The 27,089-nt window shown below is 39.4% G+C and overlaps 1 protein-coding gene across 1 annotated transcript; it reads right to left on the reverse strand.

Annotated features, from left to right (window-relative positions):
- Positions 1–1,720: 1,720 nt before the first annotated feature.
- On the reverse strand, positions 1,721–25,429 carry RGS18 (regulator of G protein signaling 18). The gene is made up of 5 exons (XM_061630570.1): positions 25,105–25,429; positions 21,026–21,127; positions 15,484–15,545; positions 7,637–7,803; positions 1,721–3,295 (listed from the first exon to the last, which is right to left on the reverse strand). The coding sequence occupies exons 1-5, from the start codon at positions 25,218–25,220 to the stop codon at positions 3,038–3,040; spliced, it is 705 nt and encodes a 234-aa protein (XP_061486554.1). The 5' UTR covers positions 25,221–25,429; the 3' UTR covers positions 1,721–3,037.
- Between the last annotated feature and the right edge of the window lie 1,660 nt (positions 25,430–27,089).

Raw genomic sequence — 27,089 nt, forward strand, 5'->3', positions numbered from 1 at the left:
TTTGATTGGTTTTTCAAGGGAGGGAGGGGAGAGAGACAGATGCAATTTCTATGCAGTACTGTTGATTATACCACTCATACTGATTATTAAATCCTGTCATTGCTGAATTATTGAATGAAACCTGTGTTTAATATTTTAAGAATTGCCTTGCGCTACAAGACCTCCCTGCCAGACTCCCTGCAGCAAAAAGGCTGAGTAATTGACACATGCTGACTCTGGGACTGGAAGCATGACTTGAATGGTAAATATTTAAAGAGAGGGAACTCTCCCTCCCTGCTGCCAATTCTCTGTAGACAGCATAATCAGCAAACAGCTTAATTTGAAAACTAGAATGACAGCCTTCCTATAGTCTCAATGCTTAATTCTCTCATGCAGTTTCAGCTTTTTTACTTTATTTTCAAATGCCGCAGGATAACCATATAGGCAAGCCTCTGATCAGCAATAGACCATCCTCTTGATTTGCTTACATCGAATGAATGGGAAGTCGTTTCCTGCAATTCTTTAACCAGTTGCTGGAAACTGCAGGTGGGGGAAAGAGTGCTCTTGTGCTCAGGTTCTGCTTGCGGGCTTCCCATGGGCAACTGGTTGGCCAGTGTGAGAACAGGATGCTGGATTAGATGTGTCATTGGTCTGATCCAGCAGGCTTTTGTTATGTTATGTTTTAAATATAGATTTCTTTTTCAAACACACACACACACAAACACACGAAAGAGAATGAGATTAGAACTATTTGCAAGCACAAACGGGTGCCCTTGCTTTCTAGGATATATGAGATTCTGATGTTCAAAAGTAAAAATAAAAATAAAGTATGTTTAAATGAAATAATGACAAATAGATCATCAGAATTGGTCATATATATGGGAACAAGAGAGGAGAATTACTCTATGTGGGCAAATTTGTCAATTTCACTTTCTCATTTTTCCAGTCTTGGGTTTGGCTCATTTCCACATCAGTTTGCAAAAGTCTGCACAAAAATTCATATGTGTTTCCATACATAGTTCCCCAAATATATGTTTGTATGTAATTTTGCCCAATATGCACATTTTTACAAACAATTATTGTAATATAATGTATGTTTGCATGTGATTTTCACTAGTATGTGCATTTTGGACTAGGACCTGGGAGGCCAGGGTTCAGATTCCCACTCAGCCATGAAGCTTGCTGGGTGACCTTGGCCCAGCCACAATCTCTCAGCCTAACCTGCCTCACAGGGTTGTTGTGAGGATAAAACGGAGAGGGAGGAGATCCATGTATGCCACCTTGACCCCCTTGGAGGAAAGATGAGGTATACATGTAATAATAAAATAAATCATAAATAAATATAAAATTTTGGTACACATTTTTGGGTTGGAATACTGCATCATAACATTCAGGGCAGTGTGAATTTTGAAAGATAACTGTGTTTTGATTTGTGTATTGGTTTGGGAAATGTCAATGAGCCTCAGTGACAGACCCAAGAACATCTTCTTACTCTCTTCCACACACCTAAATGGCTAGCATTCACACTTCTAGAGGGGGAGAAACTCTACATTTTGGGACAACTTTGTATATAAAATATCTCCAAGGCAGATACTTAAAGAGACAGGAGCATGTAAGCACTAGGATAGATTTTGTATTGTTATGCCCATCACAATTTTCCAGGCAGTGAGAAGTTCTAGGGGCACAGTGATTACCTAGATTTGATTCCCTGTTGAAGGAAGTCAGTGGAGGTTTATTGGTGTTTTGTGAAATTGCATTTATTTACAAATGTACAGGTTGAGTATAGGTGGAGGCACAGCTTAAACACTCCAACAGACAGCCAAGGTCCGCTGCTCACACATCATATCTCCAGCGGGCAGCCAGCATTCTAAGATGCTTACAGAACCCCAACTCAGTCTCTTCCTCTGAGTCAGTTCATACACAGTCCTCTAGATTAGCTCATCCTTAGCTGGGAGAGGGGTGAAGGTGTTTCTCTTTCTCATTATTTTTCCCCATTCAGAACATTCCCAAAATTAATCCTATATCAAGAACACCTGAAATAACTAGGGATGTCAAGAGAATTCCAACAGAAAAGAAAATGGGAGCTGACATTGCAGAAGTTTGTTTATTTGTTCCATGTTTGGAATGGAGATCAATCCAGTGGACACGATCGGCATTCACTGTCATTACTTTCAGCTTGCAAAGGATCTGTAATTGATTATGTTCTCTTCCCCCTTTGCATTGCATTTCCTTTGCAACTGAAATGAATGGGTTGGAATAACATAATGACAATGTAATTTACATCATTAAATACATAAATTATGTAGGTTACTTGATTACACTACAGTGGACAGCTAGACAAATAATGTAGTTTTTGATGGAAGACAAACCACAACAGAACAGAAACAGTACTGCATGTGGCAAATGCAGGGCAGAATGGAAAATGATGCCTTCTTAAACTCCTATGTGTCACCATTTGCTCCCATGGCAACATATTGCTTATATTGAATTTATACATTCTCGTGTTTGCATTAAAAAAAACCCCGAATGTTGAGCATGAATATTTTTACATATAGCACATCTGAAAAATATTTGGTGCATCTCCAAATAAGGGAGAGCCAGCTGGCAGCTCAAGATGGTCTCTGATGCCCCTACAAAAATGTTTTTATGTTGTATGAAATAGAAATTCCCTATTTTAATTTGACATCTATTGTTTGGATGTATTTAAGATGCAAATATACATACAGTATTTGTATTTAAACCATTATGCTGAGTGCATGTGCTCCTAAACCATGAGGTCCTAATTACTAAATGGTGTTGCTAGTATTATTAGCATCTGCTCACTAGTGGTTTCCAGACCACTGACTGCAGAGTGGACCCAAGAATAAAAAAAGCTGTTGGACATTCATACAATGAACTAAGCTAAGCACTGAAGACTTATCAATCTGATCATCAACAGGTGAAATGGGACACCGTTCCATAAAAACTGTGAAGTTACATTCATGGAAGTCATCTGAGGTAATGCCCCTTTGCTGGTGCTGAGATGTTTACCAGTCTGAGTACAAGGGAGAATATTTCTTTAAAGCCAGATGGCAAAATCTGGCTGGGCGTCTTTGAAGTCATTGAAGGTAAAAGAACGTGATCTCCTTCTAAGAGCAGAACAGCCAGGAGGTCTGCCATGGAGTAAGTCTAAGTAAAGGTTAGACCTCAAGAAGCGTGGGTAACAGTCTTGCTCCATCAGGGCATAGATTTTGGTTTGTGCGGCATCAAAAGTGTTGAGTGTTGGGAGACTCATGCTCTGACTGGTACATACTTTGGTGTTAAAGTCAAGGTTGACCTAGAAAAAGAAAGAGAGAAAAACACCTCACATGGTAAAACAAAGTTTATTAATGGCATTTATCAAGCTTATCTCTTAGTTGGTGGCTTACTCTGCAAGTTCATATGAAGTCCTATGCATCTGGACAGCATGTACAAGCTGACACTTATGTGATTTCCCACACATGACCAAGGACCAGATGTTGTTGGACTACAACTTCCTTCATCTCTGACAAGTGGCCTTGCTGGCTAGGGCTGATGAAGTTCAACAACATCTGAAGGACCACAGGTTCTCCATCCCTGCCATAGATGATCTAAAAGAAACCATTTCACAGGTCTATACATAGCCAATCAAAGACACTCAAGTTCTATGCCCTCTTAAACCATTACGTTCATTAGATGACTAAGGAAAAACTACCATCTTGGTATCTAATGTACCACACAGCCTTTCTGTGGTATTTAAATGAAACCCAGTAATGTGCTCTGTGCCCTTAGGATAGTAATGGAAGAGGGCATGCAAGAGAAATATACTATTCACAATCGTGTCACATGATTGAATGGTATTTCACCTGTACCATGGGGGATGCATCCTTTATTCATCCGGTCTTGCTTTAAAAATGTGCCAAAGATAAATCTAATGTTCACATACATAATTTTGTTTTAAATGACAAAATGTCCTTGCAGTATAGAGACATGTTCTGAGGAACAGTCAGCTATCAAGTCTGATTTCTGTGAGATTTTGGGGAGAGCTACTGCTGAAAAAAAATATCTCTGCTGAATTTCAGCTTCATCAGGAAGTGCTGAAGATGTCATCTGACCATCACAGTCCAGCATGATTTGGCTTTCAGCTCACACAACAACCAATTAGATCCTGTTGCAATAGCATGCTAAAGGCCAATCACAAGGTGTCTGGGGTATGCTGAAGGCAGTCACGTTATCTCTCTAAACATGCGCTGGCAGAGGTGGAATTATATGAGAGGTAATCTTTTACAGTGGTAATCATAGTCCTGCAAAGGTCAGTAACAACATTGTTGCAAGGAAAGTACACAAACCATAGATATACATTTACCACATCTTCAAATAAACAGAGAACGTGATTCTCACACAGGAGACAGCCTTTTCAATTGTGGTTCCCAGACTTTGGAATTCCCTGCCCCAAGAAGCCCGCTTTGCTCCCTCCCTGATGGTTTTCCGGAAACTTGTAAAAACTATTTTGTTCTGTAGAGCCTTTGGTTGGACTGACGGGCCAGCCTGACACTGTTTTAAGTTTTTTATCTTTTATTTTTATCTTTTTAGTTCTTTTATTCTCATTCCCTCATATGTGTATGCACATATATACATGCAGGTATGTTTGTGTATGCATAATGCATTTTATGTATTGTAATTGTATTCTCTGCATTTTAATTTACTGTAATGTTTGTGTTGTTATTGTGTATTTTATTATAATGTGTGCAATTTTATTGTAGCCACCCTGAGTGCCTTATTGTAGGGTGGAAAGGCAGGACAGAAATATTGTAAATAAATAAATAAATTTGTACTCCTGTAGAACAGCCCTGCTGTATCAGACTAAAGGTTCATCTAGTTCAGCTTCCTGTTTTCCACAGTGGCCAACTGGATATCTCTGTAAAACTTGAAAGCAGGGTCACAGCCCTCTTCCATTGTTGTTCCTCAGCAGCTGCTTTTTAGAAACATAGTGCTTCTGAAACTGGAGGTAACACATAGTCATCATGACTGTAGTCATGGATGCATCTTTCCTCCATGAATTTGGGCTATAGAGATAGGGGATGGGACACTTTCATTGTTTTCTATGAACTCCATGAAACACAGTAGGCAGGTTACAATTTGAGATGCTGTTAAAAAAGAGCACAGAGTGTCTCACATTGGGATCCACAGGAGCAGGGGGAAGGTCTGCACCCTTTTTACTTTCTCCCATAGAAACTGAATGAGTGGCATTCACTCCTACAAGGGAAATTTATTTTTCTTCTGATAGCTATATGCTGTTTCTTAGCCAAAGAGCCTGAAGTAGGGATGGAAAGGCCTGTCAGTTTCAGTTCTCTGTTTTTCATTTTCCCAATCTTAAATTCAGTTGCATTTCTGCAGGAATTTGTGATATATTTTTTTTAAATCCTGATGAAAATTCTCCAGCATCTTAATACAAAGTTCTCCGAATAAACCCATTTTTGTAGGCAGTTTTGACTAATGTACACATATTTGCAACCAATTTTTCATCCTAGAATGCATTTTTGTATGTTATTTTCACTCATATATTCATTTTCAAGCACACTTTGCCCTAACATACGCATTTCTGTAAACACTGGTTGGCCAACTGCACTGCAAAATTCGTATGTGTGAATTTTGAGATGACTATGTGTCCTCGTATTGTTTTGGAAAGTGCGAGTTTGATAGATTTGGTTTAAAATGTGAGCTGAATTGAATTTCTTGCCCATCCCTAGCCTGAAGTGGCTTACATGAATAAAGCAGAATAAATTGCTACCCTTGGGGCTAACTTTGCATTAGAGGAAAATCTCTAATAGTACACCTAATGGTAGGTGGCCTGTCCTCTCCAAACAAGGACCATATGAGGTAGGGGCATGGTTGTGCAATATGTTTGTTCATATATTATTGGATTTCTAACTAAACTTTTCCCAGGAGCTGGGGCAAGTAAATTATTCCGTTCTGTCCTTGATCATCAAAAGCCCATTTGAATAAAAATGCCTCACACTATTTTCAGAAGATGAATAGGCTTGGGTTTTGGTGAGTCTTCATATGGGAAGATAATGTGAATGAACGTCTCTTTCCCTGATCCATTTGGGGCACAGAGGCTTCCTGGTTGATTGTTCAAATCATGGTGGAACATGGAAAGGTAGCCTCCTAGATATACTAAGGTATGCTAATATATAGGACCTTCCTCCACACACTCTGTGCCTGACATGATGATGGGCATTTTACTAGTAAAATACAAATGAGAATCTGGACCAGTACAAAAAGTATGCATATATTTATGTGATATGTCACTAATATCCTATCATTAATACTGCCTTTTGGAACAAATCTGCAATTAATATTTTTTAGCATTATGATTATTACTATGAATACTGTGTTTAAACTGGTGATTTGTTTTATTCATTTGGCTTATTATCTGAAATCTTGGCAATGTAATTGTAATGGTTTGTATGCAATACTAATTGCATCTATAATTATGGGTTTAGCAGACTGGTGAAAAGTAATTCTAATATAGTAGCATCAAATGTAGGCAGATAGTTCTTGGGCAGATATATAATATTTGTACTTGCCATTGTTACTGTTGTGGTAGCATGTACTATAATTTTCTTGATATGTTTTCAAATTGTGGGCATAATCCAGAACAAGCTAATCAATATGCAGCACAATGCTATGCATTTTACTATGTTCAACAGAAGTTCCACCCTGGTAAGTATGTTTGGGGTTTCAGCCTTAAAGTTCCACTGATTTCTATTGGAGATAATTAAGCAGGGACTCAGATTAATGAGGGTTTCAAATATCCTTCATTGGTTTGGACTATGTCATCTGATAGTGCCAGCGCTTTGTAGATTGGGCATGTACCGGCTAGGAATGGAGGAGAAATTCATTCGTTTGCATATACTTACCTAATTTGCACTTCCCGAAACAATATGTGAACTGAAACACAGCTATCCTTCAAAATTCACACTTCTCCAAATTTTGTGATGCAGTTGTCCAACCAAAAATGTGTATATTAGGGGGTGCATAAAATGTACATATTAATTAATAATACAAAAATGCATTATTTTAGGGGAAATTGGTTGCAAAATAGTATATATTAGGAGACATGCTCATAAAAATGCTCCCAATTTTCTGAGGACTTTTTTTTTAATGCAAACTGACGTGGAAGTGTGGCAAACTGAATTTAAGATTGGAAACAAGATAAACAGAAACAGAATTGACAGGTATGTCCATCCCCAGTTCCAGCTAAGTCTGAGACTTCCACTGAAATCAAAGCCTGCTATTATCATCCTTTGAACCATATGTGTGGCTGCTACTTGCTGTAGTTCCAGGGGAGCACAATGTGTTCTTGTGTGAAAATGTGTTAGGGAAAAGAGGAAGCTGCCACAAAGTCTATTTGGACTTTTCTCTGACTGGCAAAGGTTTTTCCAACTAACTGTTACCTGAATCTTTTTTTAACTGGAGATGTCAGGGATTGAACCTGGGACATTTAGCATGCAAACTTCATGCTCCACCACTGAGATTTGCCCACTTTTGCTTATTATGCAACTCCAGCACTTGAAGATCTGTGGGGCTTAGGTAATATTTCTATGCACAAATGTATTCAAGACAGATTGTGTCAACAGGACCATTTTCACTATACCTCTTTTGGAGACTCTTTTTCAATGAATGTCTCATAAATGGTTTTTGCTTTGAGTGAAAGTTGAGAAGCATCTGTGCTCTTCTTATAATCTTCACAAGCCAACCAAAACTCAATGTTCTCTTCACTAAACTCACTTTTTAGAAACCTTGTGAATGCATCTAATCCAGCTACAAACAAAATAAAATTGCATTGTCAAATACATTCAAAACAAGGCTTATTAGACAATAAAACACAATTACATTTTCCCCATTACAGTTGAACATAAACACCTGTTTTTCTGTCAGCAGTACCAAACTCCTGAAGTTCTTTTTCAATTAAAGAAACATAGCATGTGAGGTAGAAGGCTAGAACTAGAGCTAGTGACTAGAACCCTTCTGTCTGATACCTAATTTTCTATGCCGAGGGAATTTTATTTTGTTTGGAGCGTTCAGTTACATGAGCCTCCATGTGTGGTCTGTAGTGGTAGAGTCCAGACACCCATTATTTATTTATTAAATCTATAAAACCTCTTAAAAAAATCTTTACAAAAAAATCTTTAAAAACATTGTAGAAAGCAGTTCCAACACAGACAAAGACTGGGATAAGGTCTCTACTTAAAGGGCTTGTTGAAAGAGACATGTCTTCTGTAGGTACCGAAAAGATAACAGAGATGTCGCCTGTCTAATATTTAAGAGGAGGGAATTCCAAAGCGTAGGTGCCACTACACTAATGGTCCGCTTCATATGTTGTGTAGAAGGGACCTCTGATGAAATGGCACCAGCAGAAGGCCCTCACCTGCAAAGCGCAGTGATAGACTGGGTGCAAATTTACTACTAAACTAGAAGAACAATGGCTTGAAATGTGAAAGCCTGGATTGGGCTGTGGGTATTTAGAAAAGAGAGAGCCCCACACCCTATTTTTATGCGTAATATGGGGAAAATGCAATTTGGGGGGAATGATAAAAACTTCATAATGTTGCCGTCTTTGAGAATGATCAGTTAGATTATGTTGATTCCATTTTAGGGATGTTGACACCTGTGATTTTCTTAGAAACATGAGTTCATTCTATTCCAACATGATAATGTTGAAATTTACCTCTTGTCCAACTATGTACATGCAAGCAATGGGTGTTAGTTGACTGATCTATCCATTTAAGATTAATATCTTGTTTTAAGCTGATTTGCATCCTTACTTTTAAAAGTTATTCTTCATTAGGTTACTAACACCAGCAAGTCTGTTTTAGTGCAGCATGAACTGATCCAGAGTAGACATATATGAATTTAAGTTCATCATATCCACTAATTACAATGGGTCTACCCTGAGCATGGGACACAACCCCATGTGGCAATCAGGCATATAGTGGTCCTGGGTCTCAGGGGGTGTACGACCCCTTACTTTTTTGGGAGGGTCCCTATGTCTCCAGCATCCCACAAGCCAATCAGCATGAAAGGGGAGTGTGTTAGCCAATGAGAAAAATCTTCTAACATGCTTCCTTGTCCTTTCCTGCTGATCGGAACCAGAGTAAAAAGAGGTGAGTCAACCACAGAATAGACTCTTCTCAGTAGCTAACATTCTTCTCTTTCATGCTTATTGGCTCCTTGGTATGTCTGTTGTTGTAGGAGAATGCATTAACAATGATCTCATTCTCGCCCCACAACATAAATGGGGGGTGGCTGTGACTATCATGAAGGGACCCTGCACTTCTGAATTTGCCACTATGCTACTGGTGCCCATGCAAAACCATTGTAGATCACAATGCATTTGGATTGTAGAGACATTTACCAAATATTGCTGGTGGCTACACCCTCAAAAATGTTTAGGATTAGTGACTTCCGGGAAGGGTGACTTAGCCTGTGCCTGCTTTTGAGACGGGCTCCTGCCTCAAAAGAAGCTTATTCAGATATATCAGTCAGTTTTTTCTTTTTTTTTTGACTGATTAAACTTCTCCCGGGTAGGGAGAAACGAAGAGATTAACCTCAAAGCCTATTTTTGTTGGGGCGACCAGATCTCATTAATTTATGGGACGAGGTCCAGCCGACGAAGGTGGGACGGATTTTCAACAGCAAGCTCTATCTGATAAAGCGAACGTTCACCTTATCTTCTAAGAGAGAACGCACTAACAGGCAAGCACCCTTCTTTCTATATTTTTCTTTTACTTGACTTAAATTGTTGCTGTTTAAAAGAGATTTGCCAGATTGATCAGTTTTTGACATCTCACTGGGGAGCCATAACTTCTCTCTGCTACGCACTAATTAATAGCTTATCTCTGTTTTTGTTGCAAAAAGCTGTCCTGGATTTGCATTCTAAAGATATACACAGAAGAGGGATTTCTATTCCAGATTTTTATTTTGAAGAATATTATATTGTCTGAGACTACTCTCTTTTTGGTCTATTTTATTTTGACGAATCTGTTTTCTGACGACTGCCATTAATTGTTTCGATCCTGGGAACTGCATTTTGTTTACTTAACTATGGAGAGATAAGGCTGTCTGCTCTGTTTATACTGTGATGTCACCAAGTTTGGAGTATTAACCCAATTGTTGCTGAAATAAGAAGTGGTTTTCCTATATTTTTCTTTTAAAATGGCAATTAAGAAAGTGGCTGAGAATCTGGAAATAACTATGTTTCAGAAAATAATGGATGAGATTGAGATAACGAAACAAAACCTGCGACAGGGTTGTAAGGAGTTGAAAATTGAATTGAGTAAAATGACGCAGGAGATTAAAGATATAGGGGTCCCTGTGAGAGAGGTGACCCTGGAAGGGGTCCCTGTGAGAGAGGAGACCCCGGAGATTGGAACAAACGTGGAACAGGAAAAAGATTTGGAGTCTATGGACTTTAGAAATAAAATCTATTGTTTGGAGACACAGGAGATTAAAGACATAGGGGTCCTTGTGAGAGAGGAGACCCTGGAGACTGGAACAGGGGTCCCTGTGAGAGAGGAGACCCTGGAGACTGGAACAGGGGTCCCTGTGAGAGAGGAGACCCCGGAGATTGGAACAAACGTGGAACAGGAAAAAGATTTGGAGTCTATGGACTTTAGAAATAAAATCTATTGTTTGGAACTCAATGTTATCTCTGAAGAAATTAATGAAGATTCTAGAGATAAAGTTATCAATGGCATGGATAATCTTCTGGACTGGAATGACGTGATGGAGCCTAATATAGAGAAAATCTATGGAATTAACTGCAGCCATGTGACAATGGAAAAACTTTCAAGAGATGACCCAGTGTATTTTGAAAAAAAGAACAGAGATATGATTTTACAGCAGTATTTCAGCAACCTATCTAGAATGGATGGCAAGAAAATATTTGGGATAGAGGTAATTCCCATCAGACTCTTACTATATGACTATGGCTTTGACAGCAAGATTATTATGGAATACTGATAATGGAAGATTGGATACTGAAATTACTGGACTTAACAAGACTACTGAAGATGGAAGATGGAAAATGGAACTAATAGGGATAATAGAACAATGGCTATTGAAATTACTGAACCTAACAGATTCTGATGTGATGGATTAATTGAAATGTTTATTTTGACTATGGTTATGACAATAAGATTATCATAATTAGTAATGAGATGGATTAATCGATATGCTTATCTGGAAAAAAAAATTGATAGATATATTTCTTAAAGAATTGAAACCTCTCTTTGACTTTTTGTGGAAAGAATAAAGTAATGTTTATGAGATTTGATGATTAAGTAAGATAACTATTGGAGGAAAGTGATTTTATAATATGACTTAAGAGACAGGATTGTTATATATTATAGACTTATAACTGATCTGATCTTTGACAAATGGGAAGTCAATATTTTACTCTTTATTTTTTATTTTTTATTTTTATTTTTATTTTTATTTTTATTTTTGTTTAACTATTTTTGATTTTGTTTTTTGTCTTTGAATGTTTTATGATTTCGTCTTGTATGTTTTATGAAAATTTGAATAAAAATTATTGAAAAAAAAAAAATGTTTAGGATTAGTATGCTAATGTAAAATTGCTGGAATGTTGAACCAACAGTAAGAATGCTTGAAATCTGCAGCATGGCTCTATATTGAGGGTTTTGAATTATCAAGCATGTAAATAGCAGGGGTAGGAGAGAGAGGGGATTGGCCTACTAGATGTGAGAAGGGCTTTGAACATTGCGTAAACTTTTCCTTACTGAAGTTCCTAATACTGTACGACAACTGAAGAGCCTCTTCCATGTGAAATATCATGTTGTTGTTGTTATGTGCCTTCAAGTTGATTACAACTTATGGCGACCCTATGAATCAGTGACCTCCAACAGCATCTGTCATGAACCACGCTGTTCAGATCTTGGAAGTTCAGGTCTGTGGCTTCCTTTATGGAATCAATCCATCTCTTGTTTGGCCTTCCTCTTTTTCTACTCCCTTCTGTTTTGCCCAGCATTATTGTCTTTTCTAGTGAATCATGTGTTCTCATGATGTGTCCAAAGTAGGATAACCTCTATTTCATCATTTTAGCTTCTAGTGACAGTTCTGGTTTAATTTGTTCTAACACCCAATTATTTGTCTTTTTCGCAACACAACATTTCAAATGAGTTGATTTTTCTCTTAACCACTTTTTTCACTGTCCAGCTTTCACATCCATACCTAGAGATTGGGAATACCATGGTCTGAATGATCCTGAGTTTGGTGTTCAGTGATACATCTTTGCATTTGAGGACCTTTTCTAGTTCTCTCATAGCTGCCCTCCCCAGTCCTAGACTTCTTCTGATTTCTTGACTATTGTCTCCATTTTGGTTAATGACTGTGCCGAGGTGTTGATAATCTTTGACAAGTTCAGTGTCCTCATTGTCAACTTTAAAGTTACATGAATCTTCTGTTGTCATTACTTTAGTCTTTTTGATTTTCAGCTGTAGTCCTGCTTTTGTGCTTTCCTCTTTAACTTTCATCAGCATTTGTTTCAAATCATTATTGGTTTCTCCTAGTAGTATGGTATCGTCTGCATATCTTAAATGATTGATATTTGTCGCTCCAATTTTCACAATCTTGTCCAATCCTGCTTTCCATATGATATGTTCTGAGTACAGATTAAACTAGTAGGGTGATAAAATGCACCCGTCTCACACCCTTTCCTATTGGGAACCAATCGGTTTCTCCATATTCTGACCTTACAGTAGCCTCTTGTGCAGACTATAGGTTGTGCATCAGGACAATCAGATGCTGTGGCACCCCCATTTCTTTTAAAGCATTCCATAGTTTTTCATGATTTACAAAGGCTTTGCTGTAATCTATAAAGCACAGGGTGATTTTGTTCTGAAATTCCTTGGTCCATTCCATTATCCAATGTATGTTTGCGATATGATCTCTGGTGCCTCTTCCCTTTCTAAATCCAGCTTGGACATCTGGTATTTCTCGCTCCATATATGGTAAGAGCCTTTGTTGTAGAATCTGAAGCATTACTTTACTTGCATGGGATATTAAGGCAATGGTTCGATAATTACTGCATTCCCTGAGATCCCCTTTCTTTGGAATTGGGATATATATTGAACGCTTCCAGTCTGTGGGCCATTGTTTAGTTTTCCATTTTTCTTGACAAATTTTTGTCAAAATTTGGACAGATTCAGTCTCAGTAGCTTGTAGCAACACTGTTGGTATGCCATCTGTTCCTGGTGATTTCTTCTCAGTATTTTAAGAGCAGCTTTTACCTCACATTCTAAAATTTCTGGTTATTCGTCATATGTTTCCTCCGTGAATGAATCTGTCATCCTTGCATCTGTTTTATAGAGTTCTTCAGTGTATTGCTTCCATTTTCCATATATTTCATCTCGGTCAGTCAGTGTGTTCCCCTGTTGATTATTCAACATTCCTACTCGTGGTTTAAATTTCCCTTTCATTTCTCTAATCTTTTGGAATAGGGCTCTTGTTCTTCCCTTTTTGTTGTCTTCTATTTCTATGCAATAACTATTGTAATAGTTCTCTTTGTCCCTACGTATTAGTTGCTGTATTGCTGCATTTAGGGTTCTGACCGTGTTTCTATCACCTTTTGCTGTTGCTTTCCTCCTCTCTTTAACCAGTTTAAGAGTTTCTTCAGTCATCCATTGAGGTCCTTCTCTCTTTTTAACTAGAGGTATTGTCTTATTGCATTCTTCCCTGATAATGTCTATGACTTCACTCCATAGTTCTTTTGGCTCTCTGTCAACTATGTTTAAAGCCTCAAATATGTTAATAATAATAATAATTTAATTTATGTGTCGCCTATCTGGCCAATGGCCACGCTAGGCGACGTACAAATCAGTTGCAGTAAATGCAGCACAATAAAATACACATAAAATACAATATAACAAGGAAACTATAAATAGGAATGATAACAGTTCAGAGTAATAGGCAGTTAGTCCTGAAAATTAACCCTCCCCGAAAGTCCCAAAGGCCTGTCTGAAAAGCCAGGTCTTCAAGGCTTTGCGGAATACATTCAGGGAAGGGGCATGCCGAAGATCGTATGTTCCTTATTTGATCTTTATATTCTTCTGGGATGTTATTTAAATTGTATTTTGGCATTATGATTGCTTTGTTGTTCTTCTTTAGCTTTACTCTGATTTTTGATATGACCAGTTCATGATCTGTACCGCAGTCTGCTCCTGGTCTTGTTTTTGCAAAAAGTATGGAACTTCTCCATCTTCTGCTACCAATTATATAATCAATTTGATTCTAGTACTTCTGCGTAAAATCTCTCCAGTTCTTCTTCTTCTGTGTTAGCCGTTGGAGCGTAGACTTGGATGATGGTTATGTTAATAGGTTTCCCATTTAATCTCATTGACATCACTCGCTCAGACTTTGAGTTTTAGCTCCTAATTGCTTTTGCTACATCACTTCTCACTATTAAAGCAACCCCGTTTCTTCTTGATGCTTCATTTCCTGCATAAAATATTTTGTAGTTGCCTGATTGAAAATGTCCCATTCCTGTCCATTTTAATTTGCTCACACCAAGTATTGTAATGTTGATGCGTTCCATTTCTTGCTTGACAATTTCTAGCTTTCCCTGGTTCATGCTTCTCACATTCCATGTTCCGATTGTGTGCATCGTACAACTCCAGACTCTCCTTTCGCATCTGTGCTCATCAGCCTCTGGGCTTCCTTTCGGCTTTGAACCAGCTGCGTCATTAGTCACAGTGCTACACGTACTTGTCCTTTGTTCTTCCCCAGTAGCTCCGTGAGTGCCTTCTGACCTGGGGGGTCTCATCTTCCAGCACTATCTCGTGTTGCATTTTGGATATTCTGTTCATAGGGTTTTTATGGTAAGAGGTATTCAGAGGTGGTTTACCATTTCCTTCCTCTGAGTTTGGATGCATCTTAGTCTGGTGTCTCAGCTTTGACCATTCTGCCATGGGTGCCCCTCCTAGGAGTCTAGCCTCTTGCTCTAGACTCCTGATGGCATTGCTCTCAGCTTCTTTAACACTCTCACAAACCCCCTCACCATGTTAAGGTGTGCATCCTGTGAACGATCATAGCTTCTAATATATAATGATCTGTATTACAGTATTCTGTAAAACATAGATAATGTACAAGTCACTTTACCCTCAACTGTATGTAAGGTTTCCTTACTTAGTCTTTGAGCAATATGACCCACTGAATAATTTTCTCCTTTGCAGAAGCTCAGTTTTTTCAGGTCGGGTTTCTGTTCAAAATTCAAGACCATTCCCCACAGCAATCTATCAGTCATTGGAAGTCGAACTTAATAGACTTCCTCTCTTTACAAACGATTAGTTCTCTACCACAGATGAATAATCACTATGAGACATTTTGGCATGAAAAATAGTTTTGAGCCTACTTTTGAAATGAAAGAAAGGGCACGAAACTTTTTATGAAGCATAATTCCAGGAAAAAAACACTAACACTAACCTTTTTGTGAAATCAGCATGTCAAAAGATTCACCCCACTTCTTTACAGTTTCAGGGGATTCACTGCAAAAGACCAAAAAGGAATGGAGAGGGGAAATGAGTCATGCATTGTGTGTATTTTTGAGGCTTTCCTAAACATATGTTACCTCCTATTGCTTTCAGTTAGTCATATTTCACACAGTGTTGGATTAGGTCACTTTACAAAAGGAAGCTCTTTCCCTTGAGACTCTGAAAACAGCTGGTCTAATTTTGCTGGTATTTTTTCCTGTTGGATTATACAGTCCCCCCTCTCCCATTTTTAAGGGTTGAAAGGAAGTATTGTCCTTTGGATATTATTTTGTTGTGTCCCTGGTCTTTCAAGTAAAATTAAAGCATTTTCTATAGTAAAGATCATAAGACAATGGGGTCAGCTGTCTTTCAGAAATGGTGAAGACACAAAAGCTAAAGTGAACCACTTGCACTGAGACATGGTTTCAAACACAGTTTGTCTATGACTCTGTGACCACAGGATATTTTTAACAGTGCACAGGAAGCTCTATGGTATACAGGAACAAAGATGCAAAAGCAATGCCTCCATAACAGTTTTCACACATATAGCCTGCCGTTTTATTTACAGCAAAAGAAATTTTTTCAAATGTCATGCTATTTTTGAAGCACTGGATTTTATTTTATTTTATTTTATTGGGGGAAGAATTGTGTATTTTTTAAAATCAAATATGTCAAACTGTGAATTGTGTTTATCAGTCTTTTGTAGTTCACAGAAAGGTAAGTAGAGATCCCATTAGTTCTCCTGGCTAAAAAGTTGGGAAATGACCTTTTAGAATACTTGCTTGGTTGCCCTTTAGGTAACTGTGGAACTATGATGAAGGTAAATTATTACATGGTACGTCACAGAGTAGTATAAGGAAAAGACAGTCCCAGGCTCCAAGGAGCTTACAGTATTTTAGACACTTTGGGGTGGGAGAGTTTTAGACAGTTGGGAAGGGAGGGGCAAGAGAGAGACAGTAGAGAGACAGACACAGGCAAGGGTAACAAAACAGAAGACATAAAGGGAATAAGACAAGCCAAGAGTGGATAGGTGGGCTGTTAGTGGACCCAGGCAATATTGTGATCTTTGTCCAGTCAGGGAGTGAAGCCCACAGAAAATGCTGTTTGTTGAAAAAAATATAGCTATTGTATGTTGCCAGTTTGTTTCTGGGCCCAGCTCAAGGTGCTCACATTAGTTTTTATAGCCCTAAATGACTTAGAACCCAAATATCTGAAAGAATGACTCCTTCCCAACAGACTTTCTTGGGTGTTGTGATCAGTAGAGGGGGCCCTTTTGGTAGTAACACCATCCTCAGAAGCTCGGGGTGGGGGTGTCCCAGGAGAGGGCATTCTCTGTAGTGGCCCCTAAGTTGTGGAACTCCTTCCCCACCCAGGTGTGTCTGGAAACTTGGCTGTACAGTTTTTAAGCAAATGCTAAAGACACAGCTCTTTGCCTTGGCCTTAAAAAAAACATTCTGCAGAGCAGAAATCATGCAGAGCATGTAACTCAAGAAAATGAACCAAGCCACAGATTGCAACTGAGTTTCACTGAGAGTGCACCACTACTACTACCTGCAAAGCTAGGAGTAGTGCCCTACTGCTGCAGCCTCCGGTGCAATTGGAGCAGTGTTGAAAATGTTTCAAGCATCATCCAAGAAGAAGGAGGAAATATGAGAAAATTAAGCAAGCCAAGAAGTGGATCCTGTGCAATATTTCTTTTTTAACCATTTGTATCATATTCATATTCATTATATCATATTCATTATATCATATTATAACCTTTTTATCATATTCGATTTCAGGGCCTAATACTACAAAAAAAGCAATACAATCAAACTCAAACAATCAATAAAAACAGTAGGCAAACCTCTTTGGGAAGGGCACTGCATAACTGGGGTGCCACTGCTAATTGTCACACTACTGGTGGAAGAGGCACATGGAGAAGAGCCTTGGCAGATGATCTTTGAATATGGGAGTAGGCATTCCTTCGCCCATAGTGCTTGGAGGGGATGAAATGTGAGTAGGAACTCAAGTGAATTAGATATAGTTGATGGGGGAATCAGTTGGGAGAGGGACCAGTAGGAAAACGAGAATAGAGCTCTTGGTTATGCTGCAACAGACTGTTAAGTAAAGTGTGTTCCTTCTAACGAGTATTTGTGATTCATTTCAACTCTTGCAAATATTACATGGTGTCAGAAGACTACCTAAAAACATAAGGCAGTGAAAAATGGACCAGCTAAAGCCTCCAGGAACGTGTTTGAAGGAAATGCAGCAGAGAACTGGAGAAGATGGAAGCAAGGGTTTGAATTGTACTGCATTGCAAGTGGAGCAGATAAGAAAGATGAGAGACTCCAGTCAGCGTTATTTCTGCATGTGGCAGGTGAAGAAGCAAGAGAGGTATTTAATACTTTCCAGTTTGATGATGATGCAGATAAATATAAAATTCAAGTTTTGGTGAATAAATTTGAAGCTTATTGTGTGCCCAGAATTTATATTACTCATGAAAGGCACAGGTTCTTCACTAGAATACAGAGTGAAGGAGAAAGGATAGACCAATATGTGACTGAGTTGAAGCTTTTGGCTCAGACCTGTGAATTTGGGGAGCTGTGTGATTCTCTTATTAAGGATTGCATAGTGTGTGGCATTCAGAAAGACAGATTGAGAGCCAAGTTACTGAAAGAGAGTGATTTAACCCTTGAGTGTGCAGTGAATATATGCAGGGCAGAAGAAGTGGCTGCAAAACAGATGAAAGATTTTGGGGCAACAGAAAAACAAATGGATGCCTTACAGGGCAAAGGTACCTTTGAAAAGCCAAAAGTAAGCTAGCCTCAGAGCAAATGGAGCTTTGGCACTACTACCAGCCCCCAAGAAAAGGAAATATTGGCAATAGTGTTTGGATGCACAAGATTCCATCAATTTCTCTATGGCAAAAAAGTGACTGTGGAAACAGACCACAAACCATTGGAGGCAATTTTCAGAAAACCTTTGCATAATGCACCTCCAAGAATCCAAAGATGGCAGTTAACACTGCAGAAATATCAATTACAAGTGCACTATAGACCAGGCAAAGAATTAATCATTGCTGATACCCTGTCCAAGGCATATCTTGAACAGGGTGAAGGAATAAGTTCTGAAGAAGCTGAGGTTGCTGTTAACCTCATGTTATCTTATTTACCAATCTCCGAATCAAAACTGAAAGAATTTCAGGTGGCTACTGAAAATGATAGCATTTTGCAAATCCTGAAAAATGCCATTTTGCAGGGGTGGCCAGATAGAAGAGTAGAAGTTCCAGAGTGTATATGTGTTTATTGGAATTACAGAGAGGAATTAAGTGTTCATGATGGACTCATTTTTAAAAGTGACAGAATCGTAGTACCACAAGATTTGAGGAAAGAGATATTGAATATTATACATGAGAGTCATCTGGGTGTTGAATTGTGTAAAAAGCGGGCACGAGAAGCTGTATATTGGCCAGGTATGTGTGCCCAAATTGAAGAATTGGTACTGTCATGTACCACATGTCACACCTTCAGAAATAAACACCGAAAAGAACCAATGTTACCTCATGAAATTCCAAGAAGACCTTGGCAGAAGCTAGGAATCGACTTGGTTAAAGGACTGTCTACTTTTGGTTGATTATTATTCAAACTATGTGGAAATATGTTTGCTTGAAGACACTACAAGTAGATCAGTAATTTTACACTGCAAATCTATATTTGCAAGACATGGTATACCTGAAGAGGTTGTCAGTGATAATGGCCCTCAGTTTTGCTCTAGAGACTTAAAAATGTTTGCCAAATATTGGGACTTTGTTCACACAACATCCAGTCCACTATTTCCTCAATCAAATGGAATGGCAGAAAGAGTGATCCAAACAGTAAAGAGGATTCTTAAGAAATCTAGTCTGAATAACACAGATCCTTATCTTAGTTTATTGGATTACAGAAATACGCCTACAGTAGATACAGCCTCACCTGCACAACTTTTAATGGGGAGACGTTTAAGAACCAGGTTGCCTACCTCAGCATCATTGTTACTACCTCAGCAGGTAAAAGGTGACATACAGACACATCTGAAGAGAAGACAAGAAAAACAGGAGCTTTACTTTGACAAAGGTTCAAAGCCTTTACCACCTTTGCAGGTTGGTGATTCTGTTAATATTCGGCAAGATGGAGTGTGGAAACCAGTGAGAGTGACTGGACAAAACATGACTCCAAGATCATATTTGGTTCAGACTGATGATTTAGCTATCTACAGATGGAACAGAACTTCAAAGCACTCCAAGTTGTGAACCAAAAATGGATGAGACTACTGAGACTGTAACTGCACCTCCATCAGAGGTAGACCTATCAGAGTCTCAAGACAACAAAAGTGGAACAGTTGTAGCACAAAGTGCCAGTAATATACCAGAGAAGATTTTGGACTCTGAGTTACCTGTTACTACATCAAGAGGCAGAGTGATCAGAAAACCAATTCGATATAGACAGTAGTTTCTATCTTTTTCTTTTTTTAAAAAAAAAAAAGGGAGATGTAATGTGAGTAGAAACTCAAGTGAATTAGATATAGTTGATGGGGGAATCAGTTGGGAGAGGGACCAGTAGGAAAACAAAAGCAGAGCTCTTGGTTATGCTGCAACAGACTGTTAAGTAAAGTTTGTTCCTTCTAACGAGTATTTGTGATTCATTTCAACTCTTGCAAATATTACAGGGGAGGCTTGAAACATACTCCTAGCGAGTGTCCTTTTCCTCACCTTGCTTAAAGATTGTTTCTTTATTGGCTGCACACTAATTGGCTGGAGCTTCTGCACCTCTTTCTTCTTCCTGACAACTGTGATGTCATCACATAGCAAATCAGATTTGACACCATTGAAGGCATACCAAGAAGGTTACACTTTCTTCATTATACTGCCATCATTCTGAATGAATTCATATTTCCACACACTGAACCTCCTAAAACTGCAAGAAGAGGTGGAGGCTTTTCCAGGGAACTGAACTCTAAAAGCAGCCCCCCTCCTGGTTTGGCTCACTCACCTATTCTCCTCATAGCAATGTTATCTAGGCCAATCAAGGCCAGTTTAGAACGCCCTCCCCCCCTGATGAGGTGGGAAGTTGATCCTGGGTGGACTAACATGGCAATTTGGAAAGAGACCAAAGAAGAAAAAGAAAAGGAGAAACAGTTTGAATTTTGGTGCTTGCTTGCAAGAAGTAGCCCTGGGGAAGTTCAAGGGCATGCTACTGATTTTTAGGGAACTGAGATTAAGAACTAACTAGTTTGTTTATGCATTTCCTCGCTTCCCAACTGCTCAACCTATACATTTGTAAATAAACAGTTCTTCTAAAAATACCATGCAGCTCTGGTAGTCTGCTCACAAGAAGACTGATTCCATTAACTGGCTCTGTGGAGCTCCCTATCACTTGGAAGAATGAAGAATGCAAAAGAATATGTCAGATGCATAGGTCTCATGATGGTTCTGAACTGGATATGGCTACTTTGTGGGAAATTTCTACAGTACTCACCTTGAAGCCTTTGTCAATTTCTCAAATCTCTCAAGTTTGACATCTGGGTGCAATTCAGGCTTCTGCAGCAGAAGACTTGACCGGTTCCTCTTTTCCTGAGACCTGCGAGAGAATTTAAGCCACTATATATCACCATTGCAAGAGATTTTCAAAAGCTTCCCTTTTGCTAGCGTGTAGTGTTTCTGAAAAGCTGATCATTTCCTTCTTGCATGCGACTGCACTCAGGCTGATGTTATTTCTCTCACGTTTGCTATAGAGAATAATGAATTTCTCACTTACACCTTTGCATACATTTGCATACTGAATCATCTGCAAAGGGTAAATGAAAGTCTTTTCATTTTGACACTCTTTTGCATTTAGTTTGTAGGCAAGGGAGGGGGGATTTAATCTTAGTGACCCCAGAGAGAGAGGGTCAAGGTCTTCTGAGGATGCTATTCAGAAATTAAAAAGGGAAATGTGCCACAAATCCCAGCATTAAAATAGTTAAAAAGACCTACTAATTAGGCCAGAACTACAGCAGACATCTGGCTGTCACCAAAAAGATCTACCCAAACTCCTCCTCTCTTTCCATAGTATGTAGTAATATTTAGACATAGACAGATCAGTTCTATGTTTGGTCCATGCCAATTCCATATGCTGCTATGTTTAATGATCGTACTGATTTTATTGTATTTTATCTGTATTGTATTGTAATTTACTGAATTTTAGTTTGTACGTCGCCTAGAGTGGCTTCGGCCAGATAGGCGACACAAAAATTAAATTTATTATTATTATTTATTATTTATTTTCATTCATAAGTCTCTTCTACCCCATTTTTGCAGTAATCTGTTATCTATTTATTTTTGTATTTAATACCATTTAATTGCAAAATATGTATTTAAATATGTATGGGTGATATCAACTAAGTCATACTCGGAGAGTAAACCCATTGAAATCAAGATCCTTTAGTCAATTAAATTCAACAGGTCCTCTCTGAGCATGACTAACATGAGATATCACCTTTCTGTATGCATTTCTAAACATATTGCATCCTAAAATAATGCATTTTAATGGATTGTGCTACATTGAGCTGAGTACTGTGTTGCAAAATTCAGAGATGTGCAAAATCAAATTGATAATTGCACTCTGATCCATGAATTAGTTTGGGAGGTGCAAATTAGTCCAGTCCACTTAAAAATGTGGACTGAACAAAATTCTCCTTCATTCTTGCTAATACAAAATATGTTATATGGTGTCATCACACTCTGAGCTTCCTTGTCCCACTCCAGTTCACTGGCTCCTATCTGTAAAGGTGAGGAAACTTGGAGTGTAAAGCATTATATTACGCATTATTGGGAAGAAAGAGATTTGTGGGGCTGGAGTTTTCGACTACAGCCAGAACATCTAGTTCCAGCTTTAGCTGAGGCATTTCTCCCAGGATTACATTAGCGAAAGCCTATTTTAATTACCAGGTTTATTATTTGAATACAATCAATGTAATGCAATTAAGTTTACATACATGATTCTCAACCTGGCAGTTTCTAATTTACAAACCCCACTAAAAATGACCCTGGAAAGTTGGAAATGAAGACCTTGGAAAGGAAATGGACTGCCTGCAAGTCGATGAACCCTATGAATAGGGTTTTCATGGTAAATGGTATTCAGAGGGGGTTTACCATTGCCTTCCTCTGAGGCTGAGAGGGAGTGACTGGCCCAAGGTCACCCAGTGAGCTTCATGCCTGTGTGGGGATTCAAACCCTAGTCTCCCAGGTCGTAGTCCAACACCTTAACCACTACACCACACCATTACCTTACTGTTATACAGCCTTGTAACTACAATGGATGGCAACTTTGCCTCCTTATTAAAAAAAGATGTGCTCCAACAGAACACCATTGGTTGTCACTGACTCACAACACCTTTGGATAGGCTGCTTTATTTATTTTATTTAAAATATTTCTATCCCACCCTTGTACCTTACAGTAAGGCATCAGGGCAGCTCACAATAAAATCATACACAATAAAATCACAAAAACATTAAAACAGATAAAACACATAAAATACAGTTAAGAAATATAGCAGAGTGCTGTTGAAAGGGACTAAAGAGGTAAAAACTATAACTAAAAAAGGGAGGGGGAAATAAATCCGTTTCAGGCTCTGCCTTCAGTCCCTCCCAAAGGCTCTCTGGAACAAGATGGTTTTCAGAAGTCTTTGGAAAAGCATCAGGGAGGGAGCAGACTTAGCAGAGTGGGCGTCTTGGGGTAGGGTATTCCAGAGCTGAAAGGGCTCTCTACTGTGTGCCTGCCAGTCTGACATCTTTCATTCCAGGCACGCAGAGGCAGGTACATATGGGCTTAAGCAGTCCCTCAGGTACATTGGTTCAACAGCCTCCTTCAACAATTGTTGATCTCCTTCAACAATGTTGGCCTAGAACCTTCTCTTAGGGAGGTATTAGTTAACTCTGCCAACTAGCCAGCAACTCACCCTCTGGCAGATTTGATTAACCAAGATGCGCAAGGGTCAAGAGAGCAAATAGTGGCCCTCTTGTCTCCCAGAGTCCTGTCCACATCCTCAAGTTTTACAAGTTGAAAAGTATTCATAGAAAAATGAGCAGAGGAAACCTCAGGGACATCTGTAGTTAATGAGGAGTCCAAGTCAGCCTGAATGTGGGCAATTTTATCTGCAAAGTACCTCGCAAGCATGTCACAGTGAGCGACTGAAGGCTCAGGATCCAGTATAGGGCCAGAGCCCAAAAGACCACAGACCACCCAGAAAAGCATTACCGGATGACACTGAGGGGATTCAGTGGTGGCTTTAAAATGTGCTTTAAAACAGGTTGAATTTTATCAGCCAATGTTGAATTAGCTTGTGCTGATTGGTCATGTGAACATGTATACATATCACCCAAGTATTTGAATACCCATTAGTGATGTTGTATGAAAAAGAAAAAATACACCCACGCATATTTACTTTTACTGATGTTCACGCTGTGAGTGCTGTTCCAAGGCAAGTCCCGAAGGATGCAATTGAACCTTCAGACACCATATTGGCAAACCCAGGGCTAGAGTTTCAAGGACCATGGAGTGCAGCACCTTCAAAGTGGTGCAGTCAGTACCAGTGCAACATAATAGTGGATTGGTCAGATAGTATTGCAGCAGCAGCAGTGTTTATGTACACCACTTAGAAACTTTGGTAATTATGTGGTGCATAAATAAATAAAGTACAGTAATACCTCAATTAACAAATCCTCCAGGAATGAAGCTCCTTCTAATGAAGGCTTTTTTAAAGGTGAAATTGGCCAGCTTTGCTTTGCTATGGATACACTTTCAAGCCTGTGCCTTTGCTTTTAGGTGAAACAGATGAGCCTGTGTCTTTCCTTTGCTATCAATAAACTGACAAGTTTATGCCTTTGCTTAAAAGTGAAACTGACTAGGCTGTGCCTTTGCTTTGCTATGGATAAATTTTCAACCCTGTGCCTTTGCTTTGCTAGGGTGAAACTTACAAGCCTGTGTGTTTGCTTTACATTACAGAGCTCTCCTGCTTTCTCCCAGGTCTGGGGAAGAAAGGATCCAATACAATTCATAGGATGAGAAGGAGAGGAGGGGAGAGAAGGGGGTGCTGGGTAGGCACCCTTTAAAGCCCCTGTTGAAGCTGCCTCCACCGTCTATGAGCAGATGTAGGAACCTATCCCTATTCTTTCCATATTGTTCCTACCTCTGGTACCAAAGTTTCTGTTAAAGAAGTAATCTCCAGGAATGCAACTACTTTGTTAATTGAGGTATTAATGTAAATAAACAATGGCAAAAGGAAAAAGACCCTTATTTAAAAGAAGCTCCCTATAACCTGAGAGCTGGTAAAAAGGAACAATATATTTCTTAATCTGATTTTTTTTTTCTGGGACATTACTTGCAACAGAAGGCAATGCACCACTTCCTTGTATGTGCCCAGGCTATTCTCTCCTTCATAAAGCTGCTTGTGCTTTCAGCAGATGAGCACAAGGGGATGCATCATAGCCCCAGTACCTTGTCATTCCCTCCCCCCAGATTTAAGAAACAAATAACAAAATATTTGACTTAGAAAGGCAAACCCCTTAGTTTCTTACCTGTTTTTTGTGTCTGGCTTGGCCCCCTCTTTATTCATGGATTTCATGATTTTACACAGCGATCTCACTCTTGAAGCAGTATTTAGCTGAGGGGATAAGAGCAATGGGTTCTCCATTTTTCTCTTGACAGCTCCGCCCAAACAGACCTCACTCTTCTCTTTCTTCAGTTTCGTGTGAGGCACCTTCAATCTTTGTTTCCTCTTTGCAGTTTCTCATGCAGACTGCATCTTGATTTGGTACTGGTTAGAAGCTCATAGAGTTTGTGGGAGGAAGGTTTTTTCCCATTGGCCCAGCTTGAACAGCAAGTACATCAGATCTCTCAGAGTAGTCTTCTTTTTTTGCTGCTGTTTCTTTTTCAGGCAAGATTATTACTGGGCCAGCATTTTGCAAGTCATAAAGATAAACATAGGCCTTCCCACGGATGTAGCTTGTGGTTAGCGTTATGTGGTTAGCCTTATGTGGAACATGATCTTTTGTCAGGCACAGGATGGCAAAAGTATACATTGGTATAATGTCTACTGAAAACAAAACAAAACAGCAATGTGGAGTCACAGAGAGGGATGAGAGAAAAATGATATTTCCAATTTATTCATATGCCATTCTTTCTTTACAAAGCCCGTAGTGGCTCATGTGGACTGCCAGTAGTCTCCCATTCAGGCACTGATGAAGCCCATGTTTTTTAGCTTCAGCAGTGCTATAGCAGCAGATGTTCCCGAATCATACATTTTATGTGTATGTAGATTTTCCTCAAAGCAGCTCAAAACAGTGGTGATTGGTGGAGAGAAATGTTGAGTATATGGCTGTTTGTGGACTGTGCTTTAGAAAAGATTTTTGAGACTGCTATTGATGTCAGAGTGCAAATGACAAGTTTAAAGGCCTATGTTGAAGGCTTGTTTAACACGAGCTGCTTGGTGACAGGTTGTAAAAGTGTGGGGGGGGAGACGGAGAGAGCGAGAGCGCCAAATTCAGTATTTATAAGACAGGACCTGGATCACGCAAGTTCATTTTGATTGGTTTGGGAAACAACAGATCCTGACTGGCTGGAGGTTCTAGTCAGTGAAGGAAGGACAATTAATGGTCAGTTGATGATGGAAGTGTGACACAAAGACTGGAGAAAACTGAGGTGGAACTAGAGATGGAAACATCTGTCAATTTCTGTTCTCTCAGCTTCTCATTTTTTCCAGTTTTAAATTCAGGTCTCCACATTCTGCAGCAATTTGCAGGTTTGGACAGGTTCCTGGTTGCTCATCTGCTGTGCCCATTGGCCTGCGTGTGCTGTTGTTTAATGCCAGATCAGAACACAATAAGACCACACTCATCCATGATTTGACCATGGATGAGGGTGCCGATTTGGTGTGCATTACTGAGACCTGGTTGGGTGAACTGGGAGGAGTTGACCTGATGCAGCTTTGCCCACCTGGATACTGGGTGCAACACCAGCACATGTTGCAGGGATGGGGGGAGGGGGTTGTTGTGGTCTACAGAACCTCTATCTCTGTCACCAAGAAACCATTCTGTCTTGGAGCTGGCCTGATGTCAGGCCAATAAACACTAAACCTGGGTTGCTGCTGGTGTACCATCTACCCTGCTGCCCAGCAGCTTCTCTGACCAAGCTGACAGAGGCTGTATCGACTGTGGTATTAGAGGACCCAGAACAATAGTCCTGGGTGATTTCAATGTCTATGCTGGGTCTGCCTCTAGTGTTCCATATCATGATGAGGTGCATGTAATGTCCCTATATATATATAATACTGTAAATATGGTAAGTGTGGGTTTATTAGAGTAAATGAGGTAAGTGGACTGAGTGAGAGGGGGGAGTACATGGGTTGGAATGTTGATGAGTGCTGTATGATGATTGGCTGAGTGCTTGAGTGTCTGAAGGAATAATGAGAGGATGACAGTTGAGAGGGGGTTGGTTTTTGGTTGGTTTTGGAGAGGGTTGTTGGGTGGATTGGATTAGGCGGGTAGTGAGGCATGATATTGAT

Source organism: Rhineura floridana, chromosome 6 (assembly GCF_030035675.1).
Source record: "Rhineura floridana isolate rRhiFlo1 chromosome 6, rRhiFlo1.hap2, whole genome shotgun sequence".
In the NCBI taxonomy this organism is placed as follows: Eukaryota; Metazoa; Chordata; class Lepidosauria; order Squamata; family Rhineuridae; genus Rhineura; species Rhineura floridana.